Genomic DNA, 15,696 nt, shown 5'->3' with positions numbered 1-15,696 from the left:
GGCTGCATATTACATCTGCGTTTTTGGTGCGAAATGCTTCTTACTCAGTTTCAGCCCCATGGTTTAATACACAGGTTCTCAAACTCGGTCCTCAGGACCCCAAACAGTGCACATTTTCCAGGTCTCCTCACGGAATCACAGGTGAAATAATTAGCTGCACCTAAAGATCTTTTAAAATGTGTCATTTCGTAATGACTACACCTATGCACCTGCTAGGTTACCTGCAAAACATGACCTGTGTGGGGTCCTGAGGACCGAGTTTGAGAACCTCTGGTTTAATAGATTTATTTGGGTTCTTGCCCATTGTACAAATTTACTGGCATTTATATATAACCAAGAATAACAAATAGGCAAATCAGACTATTGCCCGATCATCTCCCCTCATGAAATCCCTCCTCCACGTTTTCTTTTGATTCTGCTAAAATTAATGAATAAACATGAGTCTATATAGCTATTTCCACCTACAGTAAGACAGGGTTAGTTTATCTATATGTATTGTCCTGCAGAATGTATACCTATAAGTTCCTACGACAATCTACATTATGATGTCACCATAGAACCTCAGCACCAGTAGGGTCCGTGTCAGTTGAGAAGGAGCAGATGCTGTGATAGCACAGGCCATCCTCAGGCGGTGTAATGGACAAGGAAGAAGACACCTCAGTCCCCCAAACCTGCAACATGGAGCGCAAAATGAGCACCATGGCCTGCTCTATTTTTAACGAGTTGAGATTGGAGGGAAAACTGTGCGACGTTGTGATCAAAGTCAACGGACAAGAGTTCAATGCTCATAAGAACATCCTGTGCGGCTGTAGTCCTTATTTTAGGTCAGTAGATATAGTGAATTGTTACAGTAAGCAGCAGAACCTTGTGTGGGCCAGTGACCTGTCCTGATCTGTGTGATTGTGTTAGTAACGGGAATAGAGATAAAGTGGACAGAGATAAAGGGGTCTATTTACTAAGCAGTGTTAGGAGACAGAGTGAAAAGTGATAAGAAAATGATAAGGTGCCAGCCAATCAACTCCCAACTGTCATCTCACAGGCTGTGTTTGTAAAATGACAGTTGGGAGCTGATTGGCTGGCACCTTATCACTTTCTTATCATTTTTCACTTTGTCTACTAACACTGCTTAGTAAATAAACCCCTTAGTACCAACCAATAAGTCTGTAAAGTAACAGGAGCTGATTGGTTGGTAATTTATCTCTGTCCACGGCTTAGTACATAGACCCCTAAGTCATATAGAGGATAGAGGAAGGAGCAGTGTCCCCCAGCAGCACAGAGCAGTTGTTCTCGGTCTCTATCACAATGGCGTGGGAATATTATGCTACCAAACACACTTCTGTATTGAACAGAGGGCCTGATTCAGACCTGCTCGCAAGCGCTATGCGCTTGCAAGCGGGTCGATGGAGTGCCAGTGCGCACGCACGGCGTGCGCATGCCTCGGAGCGAGCGCAAAAAGCACTCGCTCCGTGGCTCTCTACAAAAGGGGCGGCTGTCGATGTTGATCGACAGCTCGCCCCGTTTTGTAGGCGTGGCGGGGGGGTGGCTTCACAAACGGAGGCGTTCCCAAGCGAACGGCTGCCTTTTGTGGGCGGCCCCACTGACATCACCAGTGATGTCAGTGGGAGAGCTTCCGGCTCTATTAGAGCTGGAAGCTCTCGGAGGCTTGCGGCAACGAGACCCTATCGCAAGGGTCTCGTTGCAAGCCCGATGGTCGCGATGGTCTTGACCATCGCGACCACCCTGGCCGCTCGCAATAGCTGTGGGTAGTCACCCACAGCTATGCGAGCGGCCAGGAGGCCACACCAAAAAAAAAAAAAAAGCCGTGATTCAGAGCGAGCGTCCGTCTCTGAATCAGGCCCAGAGTTCGTGCATTTACTTCTGTCATCAATCCATTACATTCTGCACAAAAACAAATTAGGAGCAATTTGCAAGCGTTGGGATCAAGTAGATAAATTAAGCATGGAGCCAATGTAAAGACAATGGTGTAGGAGGCAAATGGTGACCCCTGTGCTACTGTGTTATCCTTTCCTACAAATTGATAAAGCAGAGCATGGATATCTATATGTACCGCCATTTCTACATAATTGTGGTTGTATTGTTGTATGTATGTAATGTAAATATATGGGTTGCTCCTTTGTTATATTGGGACTGTGATGATGGATTCCCCCTTCCTGCATGACGATCCTGCACTTACACCCCTCCTCTCCCGTTCTGTTCAGACGTCAGTTTTGTCCCCCATTGGTTCATAATTCCCAGAGAATGTTAGTGGTATGAAAATAAGTAATAATAAGATATAGATACAGGCGGGGTCACCACTCTTCTCTCTATCCTTGCTTCCAAGCTAATGCTGATTTTGTATTCTCCGGTTACGGGTCATGTAAACTACAGTAAGTGTAGCAGGACATGCAGGAATTTAATGTCTGTGTATATTTATCTGTATACTCATATCAGTCATTTACCAAGAAAGGTACATGTCATACTTGCCAACTCTCCCTCATTGTCAGGGAGACTCCCTGAAATAGCAGCAATCTCCCTGTCTCCCTGAAGAGTCTATCAATCTCCCTCATTTCACCTTACGCCCATTATGACACTGTTATATAAAATAAAAAATAGAGATATATACATTCAAATGGGATCATTAGTATAATTTCCCTGCATTGGTTATGAGGCACAATGGGCCTGATTCAGAGCTGAACGCTCTGACCAGAGCGCTCGCTCTGAATCAGTGCCCTCCTACCTGAAAATGGAGTGGCCTCCTGGCCGCTCGCATAGCTGTGGGTGAGCACCCACAGCATATGCGAGCGGCCAAAAAGATGGTTGCGATGGTCTTTGACCATCGCGACCATCGGGCTTGCGACGAGATCCTGCGGTAGGGTCTCGCTGCCGCAAGCCCAGGAGTGATTTTGGCTCTATCAGAGCCAAAATCACTCCCACTGACATCACTAGTGATGTCAGTGGGGCCGGCTTCAGACGGTAAGCGTTCCCATGGGAACGCCTCCGTCTGGCAGCCACGCCCCCGGCACGCCCACCAAAGGGGGCATGCTGTCAATCAACATCGACAGCATGCCCCCTTTGGTGCGAGACCCGGAGCGACGGAGAGCCCGTCGCTATCCGGGTCTCGTGCATGCGCACGACGGAGCTCCCTCCGTCGTGCGCATGCGCAGTGGGGCTACATCGACCCGCTTGCGAGCGTCCTTTGCTCGCGAGCGGGTCTGAATGACCCCCCATGATCCCTATGGCTGCATGCATTTTCTGAGAAGTATCAGTGTGTTTTCATCAACAAGTAGCTCTTACTAACTGCTTTGGGGCTCATTTACATGTGGATGTCAGTCAGTGTTATGACACGCCTCTCAGATGTAGCAGTACACGCCCACTTTACCGCCGCGCTCATAGGTGCTGCTTTCACAATCTCCCTGAAATGCTTTTTCAAAGTAGGCAAGTATAGTACATGTACTTAGGGGCTGCTGTGCCGCTCAGCTTACACCATTGTACTCACTTCTGCCTGTTAGTAGATTTATCGCCCAACATTCCTGAATTACATAGTGGGACAACACTGACGACGGGCTGCCCAGTGCGCTTGCCCCAATTCTGTCTAACCTCCCTCTATACCGGCAAAGCCCTCAAAACCATAAGGCTTCTTTACAGATGGGTTTAATCTGCTGGTGGGTTCATGTTTGGACATTTTGCTTTGATCTGACAAAGTGACTTTCTTATCCGTTGAAGTAACATAAATATTTCTATATGTGCAATATAAAATAACAGTATAAAAGACAAACATAACGGGACATTTATTAAGGTGCACAACTGCCGCTCAGATGCAGGGTATTATTATATGAGTACCGCCCACCTTTAAGGCCTGCTGAGGTAGCGTGATAGCAGGGCAGCTATTGCAGAAGGCTCACGACGAACTGTACGGATCAGGTACATAGGGGCCTATTCTGCATTGGGGCCAGGCAGTGAGGCTTACTCCTCCGGAAGCCGGACTTCTGCCAATCAGTGACCTCAGGTCACCGGCCGCCGGTGTTGCCGTGAGGAGGCGGGTTGGAACCATTTTTTCATAGGAAGTAGTGGGGTGCCAGGAATCAGTGCCATCTGAAGATCACGTTGGTTCCTACAAACAAACTTCAAAAACTTTCAGTTGTCGGAGTTTGCTGAATATTTGGCGGCCCTATCAGGCCCCTAATGATGAATGGGCCTGTTACAAAAAACAAGTGGAAACTAGTGTGTAACGGGCCCATTAGCAGAGCCGTAGAGAGCGGAGATGGGCTCGGACACAGAATGGGCGTGGCCAAATCATGGAGGCATGGCCACACCCCCTACAACAATAATGTAAAAAAAATGCTATGCGCAGTGTGAGGTGTGCCTGGGGCTGCTCAGCCAGGGGCTGATAGATGGGAGGCGTGGGTGATCAGGGCGATAGCTCACCCCTGCACATCATGCAGCCAGAGGAGACTGCTGCTGCTCAGCGGCAGCCGTCTCCCTGGGTGACGGGTCCACCGCAGCACACAGCAGTGCCCTGCCCATTGGTGCTGATCAATAGGCCCCACAGTGCATTGTTAGTTCTCACATCACATCAGCTGGTTTAGTTGTCAGTCACAGTTTTAAACTGGTGAAACTCTCTCAATTGTATTATGACTAATGCCAGTGCCTGTCTCCGAGCAGTCTCCTACCTTGTGTCCTTGTATTACTGATGCTAACACTATTCTTAGTTTTCCCCCTTTGTGTTAACACCCCACATCTGAAATCTAATTGTGTGTGTCACTCCCATCACTTCCAAGTATGTTTTCTTGCAGTTATATTTATTTCTGACATGTCCTTTAAATTCCTTTTAAAATCTTCCTACAGAGATCATTTCAACATCTGCTCTTGACTCCCTGCCATCATCATTACCATATAAATTCATGCATTCATATATAATGCCATGATTTGTGGGGGAATGCCAAGGGGGCAGGGTTATGTTGAAACGCTTCACAGTGGATTTACTTCATCATACCCCGGCCCCACCCACTTCAGAGAAGTAGGCGGGATCAGGGAGGGCTATATGGTCTCGGGAGAATTCCCCATAATGTGTAGCTGTCACATATACACAATATAGGCTTCCATATTCTGGGATGAGCTGATGACCGTGAAAATACAGTCTATCAGTTCACTAGGAACCAGCATCTCGGGATAATTAGGCTGGGTACATAGTAGACGATGTATCATTTCGAGGTGGATTGGAACGATATATCAACCACATCATCTGTGTACCCGCGATTGCGCGCTCCCGCAGGCCGCATGAGATGTCGTGTGATTGGCCATGCAGCACAGCCAAGTCACATGAGGGGCTGCATAGTTTAATGAAGGTTGGAACAAGTGATCGTTCCGTCGTTCATTAGATCGTCCTAGTCTGTACCGGCAATCTTGCATGGTCCGGGGCAAAGGGTAATCGCCCAGACCATCAGGAAGATTGCTGGTCGTTTAGTGTGTACTCGGCCTTAGACTCATGAATATTAGTCAGGCAGTGCCACAGTGCGGGGGGTAGGCGTAACTAGGTATTTGTAGGCCCTATAGCAAAAGTTTCTAAGGGCTCCTATGTACCTCCCAATGGTGAAAATTGTATATAACACATGTAACTTTGACAAGGAAGATAGGCCACCCTCAACTCTGTTCCCATAGCAGCTGCACCCGTTGCACCTATGGAAGTGATGCCCATGCCGCAATGATGTAAATGGTTCTTAGCAAACTGACAGGCTACAGAATGCATGGAGGCCAGTAATAAAGTGTATAACATCCTTCCCACTGTGCAAAACCAGATCTGGATCCACCATGCACTTAGATTTCCATGGAGGCACATATAGTGTCTAATTAAGACCCCATAGTGCCCTCTTTTCCCTCCTCCTTTTGTCAGAAACACAACTCAGTGTATACCAGGTGGCTAAATGCCCACAGGGCTGCAAGATGGAGTCTATAATGCTTAATGGATGATCTGGAGCTGGGCACAAAGATTTATGGAATGATGTGGTAGATGTTTGGGACAGTTACAAGGTAAAAATAATAATTCCTCTTCTCCTGACAGAGCTCTATTTACCAGTAGTTGGAACAAGTCGGAGAAGAAACTCTATAACATCCCAGGCATCTCCCCGGATATGATGAGGCTGATCATCGAGTACGCGTACACCCGGACTGTGACCATCACTCCCAACAATGTGGAGGATCTCCTCATTGCAGCTGACCAGTTGAACATCATGGGCATCGTGCAAACTTGCTCCGAGTTCATGAAAGGCCAACTGTGTTTGGAAAATTGCATCGGCATCTGCAAGTTCACGGAGTATTATTATTGCCCGGACCTCCGGCAGAAAGCCTTCCTGTACATCCTGCACAACTTTGAAGAAATAGTGAAGACCTCATGTGAGTTCCTGGAGCTGTCAGCGATGGAGCTTAAAGACCTTATAGAGAAGGATGAGCTGAACATTAAACAGGAGGACGTTCTGTTTGAGGCCATCATTAAGTGGATTGGTCACGATCCAACAGCTCGGAAGCAGTATATTCCCATCCTTCTTTCTGAGGTGCTCCATCCTTCTTCCTATATATACATTGTTTGCACTAACCTGTGAGATCTGGAATTGGTAGTGAAAAAGCTTGTAAAAATAATCCATTGTTGCGGGTTGCTCTACATTATCCATGTGCAAAAGAGGATAATGTGCAAAATTACCTTGATCTCCTGAGTAACAATTAAATTGCTACTACAGATGTGTCCTCATACACCTACCCTCAATACTCCATCCCAAACTGTCTCTCCAGCCTCATCCCCATCTGTGTCTCTCAATCTTATCTCCCTGTGTCTCCAGAGCCTAATCCTCACTTGTGTTGCACCAGCCTCACCTCTCCAGCCTTATCCTCGCCTGTGTTGCTCCAGCACCATCCATGTGTCTTCAGCCTCCCCCCATGTCTCTCCATCTCCAGCCATCTTCTCATCACCTTTGTGTCTCCCAGCTTCATTCCTCCCATGTCTCTCAGATTCATTCCCCCACCCTATGTCTCTCAGCCTAATCCACTCCACTGTGTCTCTCATCATCATCCCCACCCTGTGTCTCTCAGCCTCTTTCTCCCCATGTCTCTCAGCTTCATTCCCCACCCTGTGTCTCTCAGTCTCACCCCAGCTCCTGTGTCTCATAGCCTCAGCCCGTGTCTATCAGCATCACCCCAACCCTAGTCTCTCACCCCAGACCCTGTCTCTCAGCCTCAAACCCATCTTCCATGTCTCTCAGCCTAATCCACTCCACTGTGTCTCTCATCATCATCCCCACCCTGTCTCTCTCAGCCTCTTTCTCCCCGTGTCTCTCAGTTTCATTCCCCACCCTGTGTCTCTCAGTCTCACCCCAGCTCCTTTGTCTCACAGCCTCAGCCTCTGTGTCTATCAGCATCACCCCAGCCCCTGTATCTCTCACCCCAGCCCCTGTCTCTGTCTCAAACCCATCTCCTGTGTCTCTCAGCCTCACGCCAGCCCCTGCGTCTCTCAGCTTCACCCCAGCCACTGTCTCTCAGTCTCAAACCCAGCCCCTGTGATTCTCAGCCTCACCCTAGCCCCTGTTTCTCACAGCCTCAGCCCCTGTGTCTCACAACCCCAGCCCTTGTGTCTCACAAACCCAGCATCTCACAGCCCAGAACGTATCTCACAGCCTTAGCGTCTCACAGCCCCAGCATCTCACAGCACCAGCCCTGTGTCTTCATCTCCACCCCCCACCACTTCATCTCCAGCCCCCCCCAACCACAAACACCTACCTGCTGCTTGCTGTTCCTCTTCCCTGGTGGCTCGGGTCCGGCTCCTCTCTGACCTAGCGGTAAGACATCATGAGGTCACACGCACTGCGCCAGCACCATAATAAACTTTATTGTTCCGAGCATGCTGGCCTCTCTCTCTCACTCAGATTGTCTCTGTGCCATGCTGAATACAACAGAATCAAGGGGGACACATGAACTGGGCTCTCAAGATTCCTAAGGGGCCGGGGGCCCAGTACAAGAGTCCCCTTTGTACCCTGTCACCTGGCCTGTACTGATTAATGTAATATGCAATACTTGTGTATCTGTGTGTGACTGAGTCTGTATATGGAACACAACGGAACTTGGCGTGGATATACAAGTATCCCATATTAAATTAATCAGTGCAGTCTCGTATGGCATCTAGGTCACATGCATTGCGACTAAGATGCATTTTTGGGTGAAAGAGAGGCAAAAAAGAATTGCACGGGTGCACCAAGAGGGGCTGTTTGCAGCGACTGCAGCAATAGTGTATGAGAACATATCTCTGCCATACAAATGGCTGCATTTGAGCAAACGTAAGCACATGGCGTTCTACATTGTACATCTGCCCTGTACCGTTACCCTTAACGCACTTGTAAATTACCCCATATATTTAAATTGCCTATTGTGTGAATTTTTTGAATATTAATTTTCGTTGATGACACAGAAGCTCTAACAAGGCTCAGGGGATAAAAAAAAATAAACTTATTAGCAGTAGCAGGAATGGACAGAAGAGAAGATGTTGAAACTCATGTCATAGCACTATGAAAAATATAACTTTCATTAACAACTCCTGCAACAAGAAAATCTCTGCAGATCTATGTAAATTGATTGATTGATCTACAAGGATAGGGACAGCGATTTAACAGCAGATAAAATGAGGAGCCAAAACTTTATTTCTAAAACTAATGGCATTTCAGATTAACAGTGAACAACACGTTTAACTTTTATGGATGCGAACATTTCAGTTGGCTGGTTTAGTGGTCCTTTCAGATGTCAGTGAACAGACTCATACAGTTGTATTAACTGCTAGAGGCAGGAATATTAAATAATTTATACTTAGGGCTCTATTTATTAACATTATTTTTACTAAAATAAAGTGAAAAAGGGTGTTTTCACATTATTTTAGTTTCACATAAATTTACTAAAGAGCAGTTGGATTAGAATTTGTAAAATTCTACTAGGAAACCTAATTATCACATATTTTTAGTATGCAAATCGCATTTACCATAATTGTAATGAGAAATGTGATCTGGACAGATTTACTAAAAATAAAATGTGAAAAAATACCAGGGGAAGCCATGTGATAATAACGCCATCTGGAGATGGCGTTATCCAGGGTTCCCCCAGTTCCCCGACTCCTGCGCTGCTCTAACAGGCAGAGCAGAGCCGGGCCCCAGTGGTCAGCTGTGTGGTCTAAATAGATCACTGCAAAAAAAAAAAAAAAAGCTAAAAAAAACCCTCACTTACCTAAAGCCAGGGAGCAGTGATCAGGGCTCCGGTGATGTTCTCTGGGACTCCGGTTAGCTGGTCTCCCGCCTCCTGCTAGGAATGGTCATCGCCCATTGATGATTCTTAATCATCGATGGTTTATGGCCGACGTTGAATGTTTTTACCATTGATGGAGAAGACCCAGATGGTTTCCCTCCAACTATGGTATAACATCTAACTGAATATTTTTTTTGTTATTTTTTTTACAAGATGCCGGGACACAGAATATAGCTCCGTCCCCAGCACCTGCGAAGCCCCGCCCCCAGGTTCTGATTGGCCCACGGGCCAGTCAGTCAAAGAACAGTGGTGACCATCGGTTGGTGAAACCATCGATGGTCATCCATTGCATAGTTGGTAACCATTGATGGCCACTTACTATATCACTATCGATGGTAACACCACTGTGACTCTTGTCGGAGGTAAGTGAAAACGAGGGGGGGTCGCAGTCACGGGGGGGAGGATGCCGGAGGGGATTTGGTGAGTCGGAAGGGATTTGCAGGGACAGAGCTTTATCGCAAGCTCTGTCCCTGCATGGGATTTTTGATAAATCCCTGTGTATTTCCTAAATTCGCAAATTTAGGCAAAAATATCACACTGCAACCATATTTTAAATGTGGATTTTAGTAAATAAGGCCCTTAGGGCCATATTCAATTAGGCTGCGAAAAGTCGATGATGTCATTTTCGCATGTTTGAATTATCCACGTATTCAATTTCAAAGACTTTTCGCCGGTACGAAAAGTCTTAGAATAAGAACGGGGATAAGTTTTCACCATATTTTACATGGTGAAAAAAAGTGCAGAATTGGGGTTTAGGGGGGTGCAGGCTTAAAAAAAATAGCCTGCATACCTGGGAATAGCCACTAAAAATGAACTGTGTAAAAAAAAAAAAAAATAGGGGCACCCCAAAAAAATTATTTTAAATTTGGGGTTAAAAAAAAAGAGGGAACAAGTTTTTAAATAAGGAAATTCATTCAGGGGGGTTTCCGAAGTATGCAGCAGGAGTTTTAAAGAATGCGGGTCGTAGCGGCAGGGGCATTTTTGAAGAATTTTCAAAATGCACTTTAGGGACTTAAAAATATGCTTGCACCCATTTTCATGTACCCCAAATTTGATGGGCATAGTTATATTTTGCCCAAAAAAAACCTAAGTGCTATTCTTCATAACTTCTTCAAAGTCAGGAAAAAACACCTGCCGCTGCTATTTAAAAACCCTAATTACCTTCTGCAGGGGAAAACGGGGGTACACACAGTGATCCCCCATGTCAGGACATCATTAGGGGGGGTCTTAGGATGAATTCCCGAAAATTCCCTATTTTTCCCGATACTTACCTTTCCGCCGGCTCCCGTTTTCGCTGCTTTCTAATTGAGTGCGGGGATAAAGCATGCACGTGCCCGATACTTTATCCCCGTAAAACCTCCGATGTGGAGCGAAAAGTCCAGCACAGACATTTCGCTCCCAAATTGAATATGGTCCTTAGTGTCAAATAATAAATTTGGGATAAATAAATTGACCGTATTTAGAGTATAGTAATGGTTAGAAGAACTACAGAGGAGAGAGACTTGGGATGTGTAAATCAAGTAAAGTGTTAACAGACAGCGTGTGAGGCAAGTAAAAATCCTGACTGTCTAGCAGAGGGTTTAGTGGTAGACAAAACTGACAATCTTCTGTATCATGTCCAAACTGGTGTAGTTTTTGCGTAGTTTCCTGTGCACTCTGCTCTGCATTACTTACAATCCTTTCTGTAACTTTAGCTATTCTACCTGCTGACTAGGATTTATGTGTAACTGAATTTAAACTCCTATAACACATGAACTTTACAGATAATGTTAAAGAGTATATGTATTTTGCTGAAATATAAATCTGTCGGGTTGGGTACAAAAGAAGGTCAACACTGATTTGGTTAACACCAAAAGGTCGACATGGAAAAAGGTTGACATGAAAAAAGTTAGGTAGACAGCACAGAAGGTCGACAGGAACAAAAGGTTGACAGGTTAAATAGGTTGACATGGAAATAGTCTACACAGAAATGGTCTACACATTCTTTTTTTCTAGCCCTAATCTTCACCGTTACTTTAACCCTCCCCTTGGTGCCTAACCCTAACCAACCTTCCTAGTGCCTAACCGTCAGGGTAAGTGCCTAACCCTAAATATTTTTTTTTAAAAATGGGTCGACCAATTCTGTCAACCATTTCCATGGTGACCTTTTGAACCCGTTGACCTTTTGTACATGTGGACCTTCTGTAATTTCAACCTTTTGTCATGATGATCTGGTGTCGACCAAATCATTGTAGACCAAATCATTGTTGACCTTTTGTATGGAACCCAATCTGTCTCTTAATAACGAGATGTTTTAGCAATTGTTTCCCTCATCCCTCACTTTTTTCATTGTATGCATTTGGTTGCCTACTGCTGTGTGAATAATGCAATGTAACATTCCTTGCTAGGTTCGTTTGGCTTTGATGAATTCTGATTACTTCATGAACAGCGTCAAAACCCACAACTATGTGAAAGACAGCGAAGAATGCAAACCTATCATCATTAATGCTCTCAAAGCTATGTATGACCTGAACTGCCATGGCAATGCCATCTCTGACTTTACCAACCCGCTGACTAGGCCACGTCTCCCTTACGCCATAATATTGGCCATTGGAGGCTGGAGTGGTGGTAGTCCCACAAATGCCATTGAGTCTTATGATGCCCGTGCTGACAGATGGGTGAATGTTACATGTGAAGGGGAGACCCCCAGAGCTTATCTTGGAACGGCATACCTGAAAGGCTTTGTGTACATCATTGGAGGGTTTGATAGTGTGGACTATTTTAATAGTGTGAAACGCTTTGATCCATACAAGAAAACATGGCAGGAAGTGGCCCCGATGCACTCTAAGCGATGTTATGTCAGCGTCACCGTCCTTGATAACCACATCTACGCTATGGGCGGCTTTGATGGCTATATTCGGCTAAATACTGCTGAGCGTTATGAACCGGAGACCAACCAGTGGACTTTGATTGCCCCTATGCATGAGCAGAGGAGTGACGCAAGTGCCACTGTGCTCAATGGAAAGGTAAGAAGATAATGCCATAGCGGCATTAAATACTTTCATGTTTAGAAGATACTATGGGACTTGCTTTTATCGTTCTGTGTTTATTAGACTAAACTTTAGTAAATGACTCCCCTATATCTATACACATATTATTGCTTCACTCTCAATGGCACATTAGAATTAGAGATGTGTCCGAACCCCTCGTGTTTTGGTTTTGGTTCTAATTCATCATCGTGTTTTGGTTCTAATTAAAGATGTGTAGGTTCTGTTCCCAGAGAACGGACAACAACTGAATTTAGGGGTTTCCGAGTTGAACCGAACCCAAGTTCGCAATCACTTTGGGGTTCCGAGTCGAACTGAGTCCCGGTTCATTACAGCAGTCAGTTTGGAGCTCGGATTTAAAAACCGAACTTGGGTTTTGGATTGCATGTAAATGTGTCCAAACATTTCCAAATTACATGATTTTAGCTGTTTTTTATTTATTTATTATTATTAAATACAAATCAAAAACTAAAACTAAAACACGTGAGGGTGGTTTTGCAAAGCCAAAATACGAAGATGAGTACGGTTTCAAAACCAAAACATGGGGGTCCATGCACGTCTCTAGTTCATCATCGTGTTTTGGTTTTGATGTTGCCAAAACCACCCTCAAGTGTTTTGGTTTGGATTCGGTTTTAGTTCGGTTTTAGATTCCATAAAAAAACACTAAAAATTTCTTAAAAATACCTAAAATAATGCAATTTGGACACATTTACATGCAATCCAAAACCCGAGTTCGTTTTTTAAATCCGAGTTCCGAACTGACAGCAGAACCGAACCAGGACTCAGTTCGACTCGGAACCCCAAAGTTATTCTGAACTGAGATTCAATTCGACTCGGAGCCCCTAAGTTCGGGTGTGTTCATATGTCAGGAAAACTGAACCGCACATCTCTGATTAGAATGGATACATTTTAGTAGTGAAAAGCATTTATGCAACTTGTAAGTATATTAAAATTGTCAATGTTTTGTGACTACGTATGTGAATAATTTATTTTTGTGCAGGTCTATATATGTGGTGGATTTAATGGCAATGAATGCTTGTTCACTGCTGAGGTCTACAGTCCTGAGTTCCTGCAATGGAGCCTTATCCCCCCGATGAGAAGTCGGCGTAGTGGAGTTGGGGTTATTGCCTATGGAGATCAAGTTTATGTGGTATGAGGGAAATGATATTCAAATATTCTTTTATTGTCTAGATCCTTCAGCCATGAGAAAACATTGGCTTACTACACCCCAAGGTGTCATAATACCATGCATACGAAGGTATGGCCTATTAGAAATTAGGTACAAGGTTTGCAGCAGTTGTTTGGCCACCACTTGGTTGAAAATGACCCTCTTTATCTTGTGAAATAAGTGGTTTTAAAGCTCTACTGCCCTCTGAAGTGGTGGCCAGTTTCGTTGAACACTTTAAATTTAACGATCATAAAAAGGGACCAATCCGAAGCTGAAATGTCTGTGATTGTGGATTCTCATTGGTCCTCCCACTCGACGTTGAGTGCCACACAGTTTTTCAGCCAGCCAGGGTTGAGACACTTACCCTGTGGCTGCGGGGAGGAAATACGAATTAGCTCCAGTTCATAGTTCGGCCGTGAGTGGCATCTGAATGTTTTCTTCACATACCTTTGTTATAGAAACTGTTGTGTGCACTTGCAAATGTCATCCGTTTTACATGTGTAAGCATTAGAAATAGCTATTTGACATAAACTTTCTTGTACACTATTTTAGATAAGTAGGTGCGGAAATACAACAAAAATGGTGGACAGAGGAGACAGTCACACAGTTTATCATTCACTATTTAAATGTTTTGCAGTTCAATTAGTTTTAGCTTATACTTGTTACATTTCCATCCCCCAGAATGGAGGTCCAAGATGGAGCTTGGGGGGAGGGGTTTGTGGTACAGTAATTTGGTTATCGTGGGCCAACCCCTGTTATGATTTGTGCTATGGCACAGTGGAGGGTTGAGCCACAAAGACACGATTCGCTGGTCTGCCCTACTGGGAGTCCGGCTGGGAAACTCTTGTCTCCTGGATGTACCGGGAGAGAAGGAAAGTCGGCTTACGCCCAGGAATGAGAAACTTTGCTCTGTCCTAATTTCAGCTCAAACACTACATTAAGGAGTCTATTTACTAAGCAGTGTTAGGAGACAGAGCGAAAAGTGATAAGGTGCCAGCCAATCAGCTCCTAACTGCCATCTCACAGGCTGTGTTTGAAAAATGACAGTTGGAGCTGGTTGGCTGGCACCTTATCACTTTCTTATCACTTTTCACTCTGTCTCCTAACACTGCTTAGTAAATAGACCCCTAAATCCCAACCTGAAATGTGACCAAATTCTATTGTTCTCAAAACTCCGTTCTTGTCTTTTTCTGCAATCATCTTTCCTTCTGGTAGCTGCAATGCCTGTAACTCTTGTCCTTGTGGATTACAGTAAATCATTCCCAGTATTTCATTGATCCATATTGTTTTTTACAGGTTGGTGGCTTTGATGGCGCTAATCGCCTGCGCAGTGTTGAGGCTTATAGTCCCACCACCAACACCTGGCGCACGGCACCCTCTATGTTCAACCCACGTAGCAACTTTGGCATTGAAGTAGTGGACGATCTACTTTTTGTGGTGGGGGGCTTCAATGGCTTCACCACCACCTTCAATGTTGAGTGTTACGATGAGAAGGTGGGCGAGTGGTACGATGCCCAAGACATGAAGGTCTACCGCAGCGCCCTCAGCTGTTGTGTGGTGCCTGGACTTACCAACGTTCGAGAGTACACTGCCCGCCAAAACGAATATGTTAGAGATGAAGTCAAGGTCTCATACTCCACGAGGACACTGCTGACAGTGTCTACAAGCTGATCGTTTGACAACAGCATATATGTCAGCAGACCACCCAGGAAATAATAAACATGTGCAATCTCATACATTGCAATAATTATGTTACCATGGTTTGTTTCTGTGGCTCGAATCGCTGAATACAATGCAATATTTGCTAATATGTGGAATGGGTTCATTAGATGCATTTGTACTACTGTACATACATCTATGGGTACAAGGCTGAGTTCTAGAGGTGAGCAAAAGCAGCCAGCTAAATGTGAAATTCTCTGAAGTTTAATTAAATCCCTGGTCTCATGGAAAGAACAGAATTGATACACATGTTCTAAAATATACTTCTAGCACAGAATCTGAAATGTCATTTTATAACAACTAATTCTATATAAAAAGTCAAAACCAAGTCAATCTGAACGTACCGACAAAAAAAAAATTATCTTCATATACCCATAAAGCCTCATTTTGAAATATTTGTAAGAGGTTTTCTTTCTCCGATGTAGACACACTCCCTGCCTATCACTGACATGG

General features: G+C 44.8%; 1 protein-coding gene across 1 annotated transcript; it reads left to right on the top strand.

Annotated features, from left to right (window-relative positions):
* The first annotated feature begins 678 nt into the window (after positions 1-678).
* KLHL10 (kelch like family member 10) lies at positions 679-15,195 on the top strand. Its single transcript, XM_088473445.1, has 5 exons — positions 679-824; positions 6,059-6,548; positions 11,718-12,335; positions 13,357-13,506; positions 14,821-15,195. The coding sequence occupies exons 1-5, from the start codon at positions 679-681 to the stop codon at positions 15,193-15,195; spliced, it is 1,779 nt and encodes a 592-aa protein (XP_088329571.1).
* The last annotated feature ends 501 nt before the right edge of the window (positions 15,196-15,696 follow it).

The sequence above is a fragment of the Taudactylus pleione genome, unplaced genomic scaffold (assembly GCF_031769625.1).
Source record: "Taudactylus pleione unplaced genomic scaffold, aTauple2 ptg000135l, whole genome shotgun sequence".
NCBI lineage: Eukaryota > Metazoa > Chordata > Amphibia > Anura > Myobatrachidae > Taudactylus > Taudactylus pleione.
This window is presented reverse-complemented; position numbering and strand designations above follow the sequence as displayed.

Coding starts and splice junctions, on each gene's coding strand:
- KLHL10 (XM_088473445.1), top strand. CDS start 679: ATGGAGCGCAAAATGAGCACCATGGCCTGCTCTATTTTTAACGAGTTG. Junction 6,549..11,717: donor TTCCCATCCTTCTTTCTGAG/GTGCTCCATCCT, acceptor ATTCCTTGCTAG/GTTCGTTTGGCTTTGATGAA. Junction 12,336..13,356: donor CCACTGTGCTCAATGGAAAG/GTAAGAAGATAA, acceptor ATTTTTGTGCAG/GTCTATATATGTGGTGGATT.